This window comes from Artemia sp. Qi Xiang Cuo, chromosome 16 (genome assembly GCF_049724085.1).
Source record: "Artemia sp. Qi Xiang Cuo chromosome 16, ASM4972408v1, whole genome shotgun sequence".
Classification (NCBI taxonomy): domain Eukaryota; kingdom Metazoa; phylum Arthropoda; class Branchiopoda; order Anostraca; family Artemiidae; genus Artemia; species Artemia sp. Qi Xiang Cuo.
Genome location: NC_142809.1, coordinates 26,585,143 through 26,602,238, shown reverse-complemented (window position 1 = coordinate 26,602,238; position 17,096 = coordinate 26,585,143). Strand labels below are relative to the sequence as shown.

Here is a 17,096-nt window from a genome sequence, read left to right as displayed (position 1 = left end):
CTATTCTTTAAATAAATACAAAGAATTCCATGGATATCTTGTTTAACAGAGGGACACTAATCCTTTTGAGGTTATATGTCGATGTACCTTCATTTGCACTCTTTAAATTTAACCTTTATTTTATCTTAATGCTATTAATAATGTCTATTAGAATTAACAGATTTTCGTACATTGAAAATTGTCTATAACATATTACAGGTACGTACTACAGTAGAGAGGTGATTAAGATTCATTATTCCTGAGGCATTATTAAATTTTGAAATTTTGCTAATTCCATGAAATTTGCAAGGATAATTTTCATGATCTGGCTAGCAAAGCGAGCTTCCCTTTTCATTAATATTTGTGTTCAGTGTAATGCTGAAAAACGGATAGATGGATATTTATGTTGAAAATCCACAAGGGCCATGGCTACAAAAAGAAAAAAAAACTTGTACATTTAATATTTTTTCCATCCCCTTTCCCCTCCTTTCCCCTTTGTAGGCCTTTCTCCTTTACCCTCATTTGATCCTATTACAGAAAGGAGCCACTCGTCTGGCCCCACATTACTTTAAACTAATTATTTATCACTTGAAAATAATTCAAGTGATTAAATTCAATAATTCGTTCCTTAAATCCTGTAATCCGCGGGTAATAGGGTGAAACGGATCCTCTCCAGCTTCTCCAAACAGGACGTGGTCCATCACTCCTATCCTCCTTAAATATTTCCTTCTTTCTCCAAGTGCTAGAAACCCATCCCTGATATGTACCACTTAATTTGTTCGCTTTCCAAACTTGCTTTGGAATAAACATTTTCGCTCCGGCAAGAACAATGCCAGGGCTGCATTAAAGTGGATAGAATTAGAATTAGGTTTGATTTTAGCGCCGATTCTGTGTCTCATTCAAAATTCCTTTAACTTTGAGCGCCTTCGAGCATTCAGGGTGCTTGAATATTTTAGAGGTTTTGCGAGTTCAGGGTGCTAGAATAGGTTTGAAAATTAATGTTAAAAAGACTAAGTCACTAAGACTAGGAATAGGTGAAGATGAATAGGTGAAGTTGGCTAATGAAAAGATTGATCAGGTGGACAGCTTCACTTATGTTCGTAGTATTATTAGTAAGGATGGTTGGAGCAGTGAAGATGTCAAAAGTAGAATAGCCAAGGCTGATGGTGTTTTTTCACAGTTAAAAAAAGTTTGGAAGAGTAAGAAGATAAGTCTGCGAGCTAAGATTAGAATATTAGAAGCTATAGGGATGACAGAGGCTCTGAAATATGGCTCTGAAGCATGGGTGCTCCGAAAAGCGGATGAAGATTTGCTAGATTTTTTCCAGAGAAATTGCTTAAGGATTGTTCTGGGTACCCGGCTTACTGATCGTATTTAAAACAATAGGCTATACGAAAAATGTGGTTCAATACCGCTATCTAGGGCTATAATGAAAGAAAGGTTGAGGTGGCTAGAGCACGTTGTGCGGATGAAGGATGACAGATTGCCGAAAATTGTTCTTTTCGACACAACAGCAACACTTTAAGAAAATTAAAAATAAATTTCTTGTGAATTATTGTCTCGATTTATCAGTAGTTGTACCGAACCAATCGTGTTCAAAATCCTCCTCAGGACCAAAATGTGGTGCTTTCTTTTGTGGATGGTGAAGTTTTCCCCACAGTAGAGTGCAGACAGTCTTGTATCATAATACTATCTTTTCCTGTTTAGCTTAAAGCTTATTCCAATAGGCAATGCAAAGAACTCCCCCTGAAAAAAAAGTCCCTCCGGATCCCACCCTAAATATTTTTGAAATTGATCCATTTTTGTCCCATCTTGGCTGGTCAAGCTCTCTTCCTGTAAGCTCACATGAAAGCTCAAATTCAGAGAATAAGACAATGATCAGTGTTGGAGCTAATGTCACCATAGACGATAATGGATTTCAAGAGGTCCTGTGTAGGAGCCCCAAAAAAAGGAAAAAAATTTCCCCAATCAAAAGTATTTCCCCTCCCACTGTCCAAGTTTCTCATTCCCAAAACTTAGGCATTTACCTCAAAATTTCTCCTAATACCCCCTTTGAGATAACAAAGATTACTACAATTAGGGTTGCAATTTTCAAATTGTTAAAATCAATGTTCTCTCTAAACATTAACCGTGATGGATCTTTGCTAATAGCTGTCCAAGATCAGAAATCAGCAGATATAATACTTAATCTAAAATCTTCTGAATACCCCAATTAATTCAACTAAGTGGAACCCAAAACAATCCGCAACAAAAATACTAGTATATAATGTTCCCCTAGAAATACCAATTCAGGAGTTAAAAGAAGGGCTCTCAGATAGGGCTGGTAACACAATCCCGGTAGAAGATGTCACTCAAGTGGGTAAACCCAACTCTAATGGATTAAAAACAAGTAGATCTTTCTTATTTACAATGAAGGAAAAAATTAATATCCCAGAAAGGTTATTCCTATTTGGGCAAATCAAACTGCACAAGGAATACAAGCCAAAACCTATCCAGTGTCAGAAGTGTCTGAAACTGGGACACACAACAAATAAATGCTATGAAATTCTCCTAGCTTATAGTAACTGTAAAGACTCCCATCCAAAGTAGTTGACAACCGGCAGCGACACTCAGCTTACATATATCAATTGTGAAGGCTCATATGAATCCACCACTAAATCACAATGCCCTGCATATAAGAAAAGAGCCCTAACACTTCAAATAGAAACAGAGAAGGTCATTGCATGCCCTTTTGCAGCTATGGAAGCAAATGCTGCCCAATCACACCAAATAAAACCTACATTGAAATCAAATAAAACTCCCAAGTCAAACACTCCCAATGCATCACTCCTTACAAAAGTACTCCTTACAAAACGCCATCCTTTAATTCCCATAGCTCACATCTCTATCAGGATGAATCACCAACCAACAATCCTCCTAGCCTAGTGAGATGAGGTCGACCTGGCACCCCCTCCCAACAAGAAACAAACCAGAAATACTACCAGAAATTAATCCCTTAACTGACAAACTGGATGCACAATCAAACATGCAAACCCCAAATATATGCTTATTCATTCTAAACTGCATTGCAGTTCAGGCCATGAAAATACGACAACAACAGAAAACAAAAATCATTGCTGAATTGGAAAAAATCTACATCCCTAATAAAGGAGGTGGAGTAGATTTAATAGTTAAAAATAATATAAAATTCTGTGGCATCAACTTTCCAGATTTTGTAAATGATGTTGATGCAATTGGTATCAGTGTTTGGCTGAATAATACAAAAACTTACATAATAAGCTTTTATAACCCTAATGGCCAAATTAAAAATGTCATGTATTTTTTCATCTATATCAATAATTCTAATATGTTGAAAAATATCATTACTTGTGGAGGCTTTAATTCCCACATTCTTTTTTGGAGAAAAAGACCAGCAAATAAAGCTTATAAGTTCATTGAACGTATGACTTCAAATAATAATGGATTATCTGGTGCTACCACTCCAAACCTGAATATATATTTCAACCCCAAAAGTGGCAGTTTCTCTACAATTGACATACAAATTGTGTTTAAATATTTTGAATAAAATTTATATAAATAAAATTGATAGTCTATGTACTGACCACTTTGCCATAGTTTGATCCCAAAACGAACCTGCTGAAACCCTATCACATACGTCCAAATGTATCAACACTAAAGCAAATTGGCCTATGTTCCAAAATAAGCTAAATGATGAAATTACAAGTTTCACCCAAAATTCATGCATTTCAAACGCAACAGCTGAAACACATGCTGAAGTTTTTACATCTTTACTAATAAATACAGCTAATCATGCTATCCCCAGAACAACACCCAGGAAAACATTCCCTAAACATATTCCCAAAGCATGGTGGACAAATGAGTGCCAAAATAAATGCAGAACAAAAAAGGCAGCTAGGAGAACATTCTTAAAAAAAAACCATCACCTTCTACATATCTAAAAAAATTACAAGCAGAATCTAATCTAAAAAGGACCATAATAAATGCTAAACATAACTACTGGAATAATTTTGCAAATAATCTCTCCAGAGAAACACATGAGTCAATTATACATAAAGTCATAAGCAACATCTGTGCGAAAAAGACTTCCCCCAACCCACTCCTGTATGAGCTTATTCATAATAATACCTATTACGACAATGATAATGAAAAAGCTAAGCTCTTTGCCACTCTTTTTGTTAATAAGCTAACATCAAATAATTGCAGCAAAACGCCCCCAATTCCTATGACCCAAGTTACCAACCTCGCCCAGGATCCGAGTATATAACCAGCCCATTTTCAATCCAGGAAATGAATAATGTTATACATCATATTAGGACCAAGACTAGCGGCAGCTATGACAATATACACCCTACATGGATAAAGAATCTCACCCCTTCATAAAAACAGGAAATTCTAAATTGTTATAATCATGCTTGGGCTTCATCTATGTTGCCCAATATCTGGAAATGTTCGTCCCTCCTACCAATCCTAAAGAAAAATAAACCCAAAAATAACCCTGAGTCTTATAGGCCCATAATGATTACTCCTGTGATAAGGAAAATAATGGAGAAAATGATCTATTACCAACTCCTCTGGTTTGTTGAAAAAAATAACATGATCCCTCACACTCAAACTGGTTTCAGGAAACACCATTCCTCAACAGATGCTTTCATATTGTTAACAAATGCAATAAATGAATCATTTTCATGTCCTAGTTGCAGCTTTCCTAGATTTTGAAGGGGCATATGACAATGTGAACCACCAAATCCTTTTAACTAAACTTGCAAACCTTGGACTACCCCCCAAGCTAGTATCTTTTATAAAAATCTTTTATAGAATTGCGAAGTTTTTTGTTTGTGTGGGTTCAGCCTCTTCACCCCAATAGACAATAATCAAAAGCCTTCCCCAAGGAGCAGTCCTCAGCTGCCTCCTCTTTGCCCTATATCTCTGGGGCATGAACCTCCCCCACACAAATCTACAATATGCTAATGATCTGGTACTATGGTCATCTGGCAACACCTTTGAGATTGCACAGTCAAAGCTGCAAAAGTCACTTTTCCAATTTGAAAAATTCTCTCAACATTCAGATTTACCCATTGCACCTGCCAAGTCAAAAATAATCCAATGTCACTGAAAGCGAAATCATGTTAATGCAAGACTAACTCCAAATAGAATAACTATTCCAGAAGATAATCATATTAATTACCTAGGTCTCATGCTTGACTAAAAACTGAATTTCCACCTCCACATTTCAAACACAATAAAAAAAATGCTATAGAAAAGCAAATATACTAAAAAGACTTCTTTCCACACCCTGGGGATGTAAGGAGAAAACCTTACTCCAGTTTTATAAATCCCAGATAAGACCCCATATTTACTATGGGCTCATCGTCTATGGTGCATGTGCAAAGACCCAGATGCAAAAATTGAAACAATACAAAACGATATAATACGTCTCATATTTGGTCTTAGGAAACCCACAAGCACCAAGTTTCTGCTTATGGAGAGTGGATTAACAACAATAAGGGAGAGACGTAGCTTTCTCTTGATTAAACATCTTACAAAAATTGAATCAAATAGCTCACACACCCTACATAATTGGTTAAGAAATTCAACCGTGTACAAAGGGATCGTAAAAGAGTACCGACAATCAGAAGAAATTTCTTACAATTACAATATTTGTTATACTTGCTGTTCCCAATTCCCCTCCATTAACTTTGCAAGGTCCCATGATTAGGACCTATTTCTCAAAGTGAGATAAAGATTTAACCCCCATCGCTTTTGTCCAGAAAAAATTTGCTGAAACTTTCTATTTTCAAATCTTTGTTGATGGGTCCAAAAGAATGAGAAGGTAGCAAGTGGTGCCTTCCTTCCTCACCTGAAAATTGCAATGGGTGAGAGATTTTATAATAATGTATCTATAATGTCTGCAGAGTTAAATACCATAATCATAGCATTAGAACACCTTATGGAAAATAAACCTTTGATTGCTAATTAAAATAATATTATAGTTTTTTCTGACTCTTTATCAAGCCTTGAGTTGCTGTCTTCAGCTCCTTAGTATAAGCTGGATATTGACACTTATCATTGTCTTAGTATTATAGATAATCTTGCTTCAAGTGTCATAAGAACTTATTTTCAGTATATTCCTAGCCACTCTGTTATAAGTTGTAATCATCAAGTTAATGAGATAGCAAAAAATGCTATAAATATTGACCAGCCAAGTAGGAGACCAATCCCCATTAGAGATATTTACCGATGGAGACTATTAGATATTATGTTTAATTAGAAAAATCCTACTCTTTCCCCCTTTCCCAATAAGTATTTTCTAAAATTTATCATAGAATTCGTTCCAGAACAAATGGACTAAACCTTCTTGCATTCTCGTATCAGTTTCCTAATTCAAGTGGTACAGTTCCATTGTCCCCTCTTCGCAGGTATTGTATTATGAATAATGAAACAATTGGCATATATACATATATATATATATATATATATATATATATATATTATTTATCATTTCGCATTCTACCTGTGAACATCTATATATATATATATATATATATATATATATATATATATATATATATTATTTATCATTTCGCATTCTACCTGTGAACATCTATTGATATTTAAGCCGGATTAAATTTGGAATAAATTACAGTGGATTGCATAAATATATATTATATATATTATTTATATATTATATAAATATATATTTATAAATATATATATATATATATATATATATATATATATATATATATATATATATATATATATATATATATATATATATATATATATACATATATATATACATATATATATATATATATATATATATATATATATATATATATATATATATATATATATATATATATATATATATATATATATATATATATATATATATATATATATATATATATATATATATATATATATATATATATATATATATATATTTATAAATATATATATATATATAAATATTTATAAATATTTATAAATATATATATATATATATATATATATATATATATATATATATATATATATATATATATATATATATATATATATATATATATATATATATTTGTATGTATGTATATATTATAATAATTTGATACAATTTGTAAAAAATATGTTTACTTTCTTTGATAGCTTGGATACACTTACGCTATTTTGATTTGGTTAAATTTTAAGAGCAGAAGTAGCCCCGAAAGTTTGAACATAATACCAACAGTCGTTTCCTCGCTCTTTACGCTAAACTTTTTTTATTGTTTGAAAAAAATAGAGTTGTGAGAAAGTCAAGCTTTAGCGTAAAGAGCGAGGCGTTGTGGAGGGGACAACCCCTTTCATATACGGGATAATTTCTGTTCGTTTTAAGTTTTAACGTCGTTCCTTGCTTTCAGTTAAAAAATAGTGTTTTTTTTTTTTTAATTTTTGTAAGTTTTTGTATTAATGCAGGTTTTTATTTTTGATCACCGTACATGAATAATTAAAAAAAAATTTGCATATTGTTTTTGGTTAAATGTCTTTCTCGAAACTTGTTTAATTTTATTTACGAACGTTTTTATTAGTAATAAATATACGTAACTTACGAATTAATTTAAGTAACGAACTTCTATATTCATAAATTTTTAACACGTATATTAGTGGCTTCGCCCCCTAGTCAATACCCTGCTCTTTAAGCTTTATTTCGAATTTTTTTTACATTTCTTTAAAAACGATTTCTTAATCACAATCAGTTGATCAGCTGAAAAGATTGTTTTTTTTTTTATTTAATTCCTGATCTTTTTATTTATTAATGCTGGGAAATCCGGCGCCCCCTGCATCGCAATGTCCCTTCCCCCCGGACATCTTCCTTCAGGGAAAGATCCTTCCCGATCGCCCCCGCCCCACTCCTTCCCCCACCTACCAGAAAAAATCTCCTCTGAAAAAGTCTGTATACTTCCCAATAACCAATACTATATGTTAACATTGAGTAAAGTTCATAACTTTCAGCCCTCCCCCTGGGGACTTTGGGGGATCAAGTCATCCTAAAAGAAATTTTTATCATATTTTCGACCATGCTGAACAAAATGGCTATCTCAAAATTTTGATCGGGTGACTTTGGGAAAAAAATGAGCGTGGGAGGGGGCCTAGTTGCCCTCAATTTTTTTTGGTCACTTAAAAAGGGCACTAGAACTCTTAATTTCCGTTCCAATGAACCCTCCCACAATGTTCTAGAACGATTGGGTCAATACAATCACCCCTGGGAAAAAAAAAACAAAAAAAAACAAACAAACAAATAAACACGCATCCGTGATCTTTCTTCTGGCAAGAAATGCAAAAATCCACATTTTTGTAGATAGGAGCTTGAAACCTCTACAGTAGGGTTCTCTGATACGCTGAATATGATGGTGTGATTTTCATTAAGGTTCTATAACTTTTAGGGGTCTTTCCCCTTTTTTTGAAAATCAGCCAAATTTTCTCAGGCGCGTAACTTTTGATGGGTAGCTCTAAACTTGATGAAAGTTATATATTTGAAATCAGCATTGAAATATGATTCTTTTGATATATCTATTGGTATCAAAAACCCGTTTTCTAGAGTTTCGGTTACCATTGAGCCGGGTCGCTCCTTACTTACAGTTCGTTACCACGAACTGTTTGAAAATGTCAAGCTTTCCAATCACTTTCTACTATTAAAAAGGGCACTAGACCTTTCGATTTCCAATCGAATGAGTCCTTTTTGAGTTTCTACGACAGCGCTTTCTATAAAAACCTTCTATACCCCAGGGCATAAATTACAACCGTTACCCTAAGGGTTGTAAGCATGGTTGTCATCCTCTAAGACCTAATTTCCAGAACTTTCAACTACTTTAAACAAAATGGCTATCTCAAAATTTGAATTGGACTTGTTTGGGAAAATGATGACCGTGAGAGTCACCATTAGTTGTCACCATAGTCACACGTTAGTTGCTCTCCAATAACTTTCAAATATTAAAAAACCACTAGCCCTTTCAGTTTCCAATCAAATGAGCCCCTTTGAAGTTTCTACGATTGTCATCCTCAGAAACCTGGGTTCCTGAGCTTTCTAGTACGTGGACCAAAGTGGTCGTTGGACAATTTACACTGGATCGGCTTTGTGAATGGGCGAGCACGAGAGGGGGTTTAGTTGTCCTCCACCCCTTTTCGACTATTGAAAAGGGCACTAGCCCTCTCAATTTCCAATTGAATGAGCCCCTTTAGAAGTTTTTACGACAACTCTTTCTATAAAAACCTTATATGCCCCCAGGGTATAACTTACAATCTTTGCCCTGGGGCTCTGGGGGGTTTGTCATCCTTAATTAGATAATTTTCATAACTTTCAACTACGTTGAACAAAATCGCTATCTCTAAACTTTTATTTAATGTGTTTGGGGAAATGGTGGGAGTGAGAGGGGGGTTAATTACTCTCCACTCACTTTTGACTATTAAAAAGGGCAATTTCGATTTCCAATCAAATGAGCTCTTTTTGAAATTTCTACAACAGATTTCTACAAAATTTCTACAAGCTTTCTATATAAAGCTTATATGCTCCCAGGGCATAACTTACAACCCTTGCACTGAGGGCTCTGATGGGGTATTCATCCTAAAAGACCTAATTTCTAGAATTTTCGACTACGTTGAACAAAACGGGTATCTCGAAATTTTGATTGGATGTGTTTGGGGAAATGGTGAGCTTGAGAGGGGGGTTAGTTGCCCTTCAATCACTTTCGACTATTAAAATTGCACTAGCCCTTTCAATTTCCAATTGATTGAGTCCTTTTTGAAGTTTCTACAACATCGATTTCTATTAAAACCATATATGCCCCCAGGGCATAACTTACGACCCTTTCCCTGAGGGTTGTGAGGGTGGAGGGGTTGTCATCCTTAAAGACATAATTTCCAAAACTTTTAACTACGTTGAATAGTATGGCTATCTAAAAATTTTCATTGGATGTGTTTAGGGAAAAGGGGGGCGTGAGAGGGGGGGGGGGTAGTTACCCTCAAATCACTTTTGATACTATTAAAAAGGGCCCTAGCTCTTTGAATTTTCAATTGAATCAGCCCTTTTTCAAGTTTCTAAGACAAAGATTTTAATAAAAAAAATTGTGCCCCAAGGGCATAACTTAAAACCCTTGCCCTGAAGACTGAGGGGGGAGTGATCTAATCAAAGGTATAATTTCCTGAACTTTAAACTGTGTGGAACAAAATGGCTGTCTCAAATTTTGATTGAACGTTGTCGGGGAAATGGTGGGCGCGGAAGGGGTGTTAGTTGCCTTCCAATCACTTTCGACTATCAAAAAGGGCACTAGCCACTTCAATTTCCAATCGAATGAGCCCTTTTTGAAGTTTTCTACAACAACGCGTTCTATAAAAACCTTATATGCCCCAAGGGCATAACTTACAACCCTTTCCTTGAGGGCCCGGGGGGGGGGTTTAATCCTCAAAGACCTAATTTCCAGAACTTTCAACTACGTTGAACAAAATGGTTATCTAAAAATTTTGATTAATGTGAGAGGGGGGTTAGTTGCCCTCAAATCACTTTCGACTATTAAAAAGGGCACTAGACATTTGAATTTCCAATCGAATGAGCCCTTTTTCAAGTTTCTACGACAAAAATTTCAATAAAAACTTATATGCGCCCAGGGCATAACTTATAACCCTTGCCCTGAAGACTGTGGGGGGAGTGTCCTGCTCAAAGGTATAATTTCCTGAACTTTAAACTGCGTGGAACAAAAATGCAATCTCAAAATTATGATTGGATAGCTTGGGGAAATGATAGGCGTGGAAGGGGTGTTAGTTGCCTTCCAATCACTTTCGACTTAAAAAGGGCACTAGGCATTTCTATTTCCAATCGAATGAGCCCTTTTTGAAGTTTCTAGGACAATGCGTTCTATAAAAACCATATATGCCCCCAGGGCATAATTTACAACCCTTGCCCTGAGGGCTGTGAAGGGGGGGGGGGGTTGTCATCCTCAAAGACCTAATTTCCAGAACTTTCAACTACGTTGAACAAAATGGATATCTTAAAATTTGTATTGGATTATTTGGGGAAAGGGTGAGTGTGAAAGGGGGGTTAGTTGCCGTCCAATCACTTTCGATTATTCAAAAGGGCACTAGCCCTTTGAATTTCCAATTGAATGAGCCTTTTTTAAAGTTTCTACGACAACGGTTTCTATAAAAAAAACTTATATGCCATAACGGCATAACGTTATATGGCATAACGTATAACTCTTGCCCTGAGGGCGGTGGGGGGGTGTGTTCCTCAAAAACATAATTTCTATCTTGAAATCAACTACGCTGTACAAAATGGCTGTATCAAAATTTTGATTGGATGTGTTTTGGGAAATAGGGGGTGTTGAAGGGTTGTTAGTTGCCTTCCATTCACCTTCGACTATTAAAAAGGGCACAAGCCACTCCGATTTCCAATTGAATGGGCCCTTTTCAAAGTTTCTGCGACAACTTCTTCGATACGAAGTGCCCTGGTCTAAAGGAAAAAAAATAATAAATAATACATTGTGCCAACATCATTCTTATATGCCCCCAGGGCATAACTTAAAACCCTTGCCCTGAGGGTTTGGGGGAGTGACCTCCTCCAACATATATTTTCTATCTGGAAATCAAATACGCTGAACAAAATGGCTATCTCAAATTTTGATTGGATGTTTTTTGAAATGGTGGGCATGGAAGGGGTGTTAGTTGCCTTCCAATCACTTTCGACTATTAAAAAGGACACTAGCCACTCCAATTTCCAATCGAATGAGCCCTTTTCGAAGTTTCTACGACAACTTCTTCGATACGAAGTGTCCTGGTCTAAAGGAAAAAAATAATAATAACACATTGTGCCAACATCGTTCTTTTATGCCCCCATGGCATAATTTAAAACCCTTGCCCTGGGGATCGTGGGGGAGAGACCTCCTCAAAAACATATTTTCTATCTGGAAATCAGCTACGCTGAACGAAATGGCTATTTCAAAATGTTGATTGGATGTGTTTGGGGGAATGATGGACCTGGGGGGGGGGCTAGTTGCCCTCCAATCACTTTTGACTATTCAAAAGGGCATTAGCCACTCCAATTTCCAATCGAATGAGCCCTTTTCGAAGTTTCTATGCAAACTACTTCGATACGAAGTGCCCTAATCTAAAACCAAGAAAAAAATAATACATTGTGCCAAGCTCTTTACTTAGGCAGCGCTATTGCGCTGCTTATGATACTGTGAGTATGATACTGTGAGTACAAGTGTTGCGCAGTCTGTTTAGATTCGGGACAAATGCGGAAAAAGTCATTTATTGTTTTCTCAAATGCCGCCGTTGGATTGAATAAGTTTGAGAGCCATTTCACAGTTAAAACGCAAGGGAGTTCGTTAAAACATAGTTATATTTTCTTGTAATTGTTATATTATGATAATTTATTGTATATGCGTTTACAAAATGTAAGAAAAAAGCGGTGCCCTGAAATAGTAAATGAACTAAAATAATATCTAAACTACTACTACTACTGACAACTCACTACAGCACTAGGCCGCCCGAGACCAACACAGCTGTGCAAGCTCCTCCTCCATCCCAATCTATTCAAAGCCTCCCTCTTTACACCCTCCCTGGAAGTTCTCATTTCTCTTAAAATCCTTCCACCCCATTTGAGAACGACCTTATTTTCGATTACCCCTGAATGATTGGCCGAAAAGGACTTTTTTTGGCAATCTGTCATCCTTCTTCTAATACTGTTAGCCAAGGCTCAGAGAAAAATGGTCAGCGGCACGTCGAAGGACATGTATCAGTTCTTATCAATCAACCATTTTTCTAATTCAGGGATCAACAAAAGTGAGTCATTAATGTGGTAGACTACTTATCCAAAACAAATGTGTTTTGTAGATACAAAGGAATGCACGGTAGGAACTTCAGGTACCTACACAGACCTGAACGATTACTAAGCTTGTCTTTGGTTGTAAGGCAGTGCCATAATCGGAGGACATAGTAGACACTCAAGAGTGCATCTGCAGAGAACAAACGAGGTAAAGTATGTTTTTTGAAATTAAACTTGAATGCTATCAGGAATAGCAAGTTAAGATGGTCAAATAACTGGCGGAACCAACCTAAAGAAATCTACGTTATTTGTAAACAAGATTTCCAGACATCAGGAATCAATACATCCAAACTTGTTGTGTTACACCACCAATCGGATAAAGCCACATTTTTGCTTTTAACATTTATTGTCCTTTTTGAGGTCCCGTTCGCCTTTTTGGCCAATTCTATTTATCTTCAGTAAGCTGCAAGCTAATATGGGAAAAAACTGACACCTATTTCGGGCATCAAGAATTGATCTGACCAATTTTTCTGTATTTTGTTTTCATTGATGTCTCCCTGTCTTTGCCCATTTTCCATGTAAGTTTCAAGCCGATCAGAAAAGAAACATGATTTTCCTTATGTTCTCGCGTCTGAAAGTTGCAAGCTAATAAGAGACAGTAAAAAAATCAGCTCTATTTGGAGCGTCATGAATCAATAGGACCAATTTTTTTCCGTATTTTTTGCTTTCATAATGCGGGGTTCTCAGGTATGTTGAATATGATATTGCAATTTTCATCAAGATTGCACCAATATTTTACGAAGTTTTCCGCTTTTTTTTCCAAATGGATGTTCAACCTTAACGAATTTAACATATTTGGAATCGGCGTAAAATGAAAATCTTTTTGATGGATATGTTGCTTTCAATATTTCATATTTTTGGGTTCCGATTGCTAATTGTGAGAATCGGTGTTTACTTGCCTTTTGTTGCCAGTGTTTGATATCTTCATTCATATTAATTTTCTTCATTCGACATTTCATACGAGTTAATTTCTGCTCGTTTTATTTCAACTTGTATTTCAGTTAGTTTTTCACTTCTTGATCTACTGGCTGAGGATTTGACAATTCAATCAAAGATGGTTCATCGTGGTGTCATACATATAATTGCTATTTCTCTTAGAAAATTTGCATTGGATGGGAATGGTGACAAGTATTGGATTCGATCTGCGCTTCTGTTTTTACATTCCACTTCGGTGTTTAGAGAAGCTGTTAGTGAAATGGTAATGGTTTTCGTTACATTTAGTTAGTCATGATTGAGTATCACGTAGATAATTTCGGAGACCACACTGCCTTTCCGTGACGATAAAATAAAAGTTCAAAATAGGGATAAAATCCTTTTTAATAGACAGTGTAAAACTTTTATTTTATCGTGATTGAGTATCGTGTTAGGGTAAACAATTGCTTCCTCGACAAAATATTTTTAATACAGTGGATGAGCTTAGCGAATGAAACTTCCTGAAATTTTTGAGAGCAGATATTTGAGCCGATTGAAAAAAAAAAATTCACCTGGCTTTACTAATCTCCTTAATAAGTCAAAGAAGGTTAGTCCAGTGCGTGGTTGTTTACCCTAATACCGGAGTATATTATTTGAGAAAGAGACTTTCAAAATCTGTGTATCATATCAAAATTGTAGCTTGTGGTACTCTCTTGCTCGTTTAACATTACTATATCCATTAAAAGCTTATTTACATGTTAAGCTAGAAGAAAGGAAATAAGGCGAGTACAAGATTGTAAATGCAAGTTTGAATTGAAGGATGAGGCCAGATGCAAACAAGTATGATACTACTGTTATAACACAAGTAAAAACCACAGTATTTTATGCTAATGTGCTTGAATAATTTCTTCAACTACTTTGCCTTTCCATTTATAATTAAAACGAAATGAAGATATAATAAAAGGTAAAACTTTGACTAAGACAGTGGGATTGAGAGAAAACAATGACGATCATTATCGTCATTTATAAGGGTAGAAAATATTGCGTCAAGACGACAGAGGGTTTACCCTGTTATTTTGGATCCTGCAAGGAGTAAAATTAGGGTGTAATCTATCACCATTACCTTTTATGATAATTATTTATTACACCCTGTGGAGCACAGAGACAGGAGGCATCAGATTAAGCTTCAAAGACCAGGTCAACGATATAGATTTTGTAGATGATATGGCAGTGCTTTAGTAAACCATAAAACGGCCTTAGCAACTACTGGATGAGGTTAAGGTAAGGTCCAGCCATCTTGACCTGTGGATGAATGCAGAGAAAATCAAATGCATGGCAACTAGTGACTCCCATGTCCATTGAATGTGGTGACCACGGTGTTGAACAAGTTGTCCAGTTCAAATTACCTGGGAAGCATCATTGATAACACTGGCTCGACAGTGAAAGAGGTACACATCAGACTAGGACAAACAAATGATGCCCTCAACAAACTAAATTCGGTATGGACATATCAGAAACTTTTTCTGTGGCTTTGGCTACCCCTTTTTAACCGTAATATCATACCAATACAAATTTAAACACCGTGAAACGTAGCATCTGAACGAAGAGAGAGAGGATAGTTGAATCTTGCCTCTGCAAAATAGTGAACGTTCACTGGTCGTGATGACAAACCATGTGAAATGACGCGACAACCTCAAGTGATCGACATTATCAGAGTTTGACGACGGAAATATTTGGGACACGCCATCCGTATGGAAGACTATAGACTCTAAGAAGTCGCCATGCATTGGTAACCAACAAGAAGTCGTAGCCGGCGAAGACCCAGAAATACACTGCGGCAGGCCAGAGGAATGTATCCAACCAGCACACCTCCATTGAATCAGTATAGGAGTACATAACTGCACTGCAAACCCGATGGAGGATTGGTGGCTTCTCCTTGATGCCCTGGGTGCCTTAGGACGCACAGGTGGTCCTAAGATCCAAGGTAAGTGGACGTTTAGACAAGAAAAAATCATACGTTTAATAATAAAGTCTAAATGTTTCGGCTTCTCATCCGGGAGCTTTTATCAACAGAAAAAAAGATAAAGTGAAATAAAATTAGATTTAACAGTACTCAGACGCTAGAAAATTACAAAAATATGAGGTAGTTTTTTTTTCGTTTTGGCTTATTTCTCATCTTTTTCTGATATTTCATAGTGCATGTTAACTGTTTAATCTAGTTTTATTGTTTCCTTTTGTGTTTTCTGTTGGGGAAGTTTTTTAGACGTGAAGCCGAAACATTTGGATTTTTGATTTTACATTTTTAATTTTATTTTATATTATATGGTCGTTTCGTTCTAACTAATCCACTGGTCATGAAAATGATTCTTTAGTTTTTTAGTTTTATCCATGTTATAAATTTCAAAGAGTCCATCGACCTTATTCTTAAGTTTTAAAAAGCTATTCCTCAGTTTTGTACTTGCAGACATACTTCAAAAAAATCTCGCAGCCTATTCAAGCAGACTGTTGACCTGGAAAAATATCAGGCTTCTGTTGAGGTTTTTATTTTTTCAAGCAAATGCAAGTCGAGCTCGTCGGTTTTTTAAAATTCTATTTATGCATTTTTGTATTCCTTTTCTTTCTAGACGCATATGTTTAAAAATAAATGTGTTTGAAAACAATGTAAATCTCCGAAAGGCATTAGAAACAGTGTAAGAAAATGATAAATAAAACTACAACTGTTAAAAAAAAAATCTCCCAGCCTGTTAAAACAATTGCTTGACTTGGAAAAACATCAGACTACTGCTGAGGTTTTTGTTTTGTCAAGCAAATAAAAGTCAAGCTCGTCGGTTTTTTCAAATTCTATTAATGCATTCGTGTATTCTTTTTCTTTCGAGACGCATATGTTTAAAAATAAACATGTTTGAAAATGTTGTAAATCTCCAAAAGGCGTTAGAAACAGTGTAAGCAAATATAAATAAAACTACAAATGTTAAAAACAAAATTCTCCCAGCCTGTTAAAACAGTTGCTTGACTTGGAAAAACATTAGGCTACTGTTGAGGTTTTATTTTTTCAAGCAAAAAAATGTCAAGTTCGTCGATTTTTTAAATTCTATTTATGCATTTGTGTATTCCTTTTCTTTCTAGACGCATATGTTAAAAAATAAATATGTTTGAAAACGTTGTAAATCTCCGAAAGGCATTAGAAACAGTGTAAGCAAATAATAAATAAAACTACAACTGTTAAAAAAAAATTTCCCAGCCTGTTAAAACAGTTGCTTGACTTAGAAAAAACATCAGGCTACTGCTGAGGTTTTTGTTTTTTTCAAGCAAAAAATGTCAA

The 17,096-nt window shown here is 35.5% G+C and overlaps 1 protein-coding gene across 2 annotated transcripts in view; it reads left to right on the top strand.

Annotated features, from left to right (window-relative positions):
• Positions 1-17,096, top strand: part of Kap3 (kinesin associated protein 3) — a 288,557-nt gene that overhangs the window by 181,250 nt on the left and 90,211 nt on the right. For both annotated transcript variants that reach the window (XM_089102282.1, XM_089102281.1), the window contains exon 7: positions 13,864-14,060. In XM_089102282.1, coding sequence (XP_088958408.1) covers positions 13,864-14,060 — 197 coding nt within the window. The remainder of the gene's footprint in view (positions 1-13,863; positions 14,061-17,096) is intronic.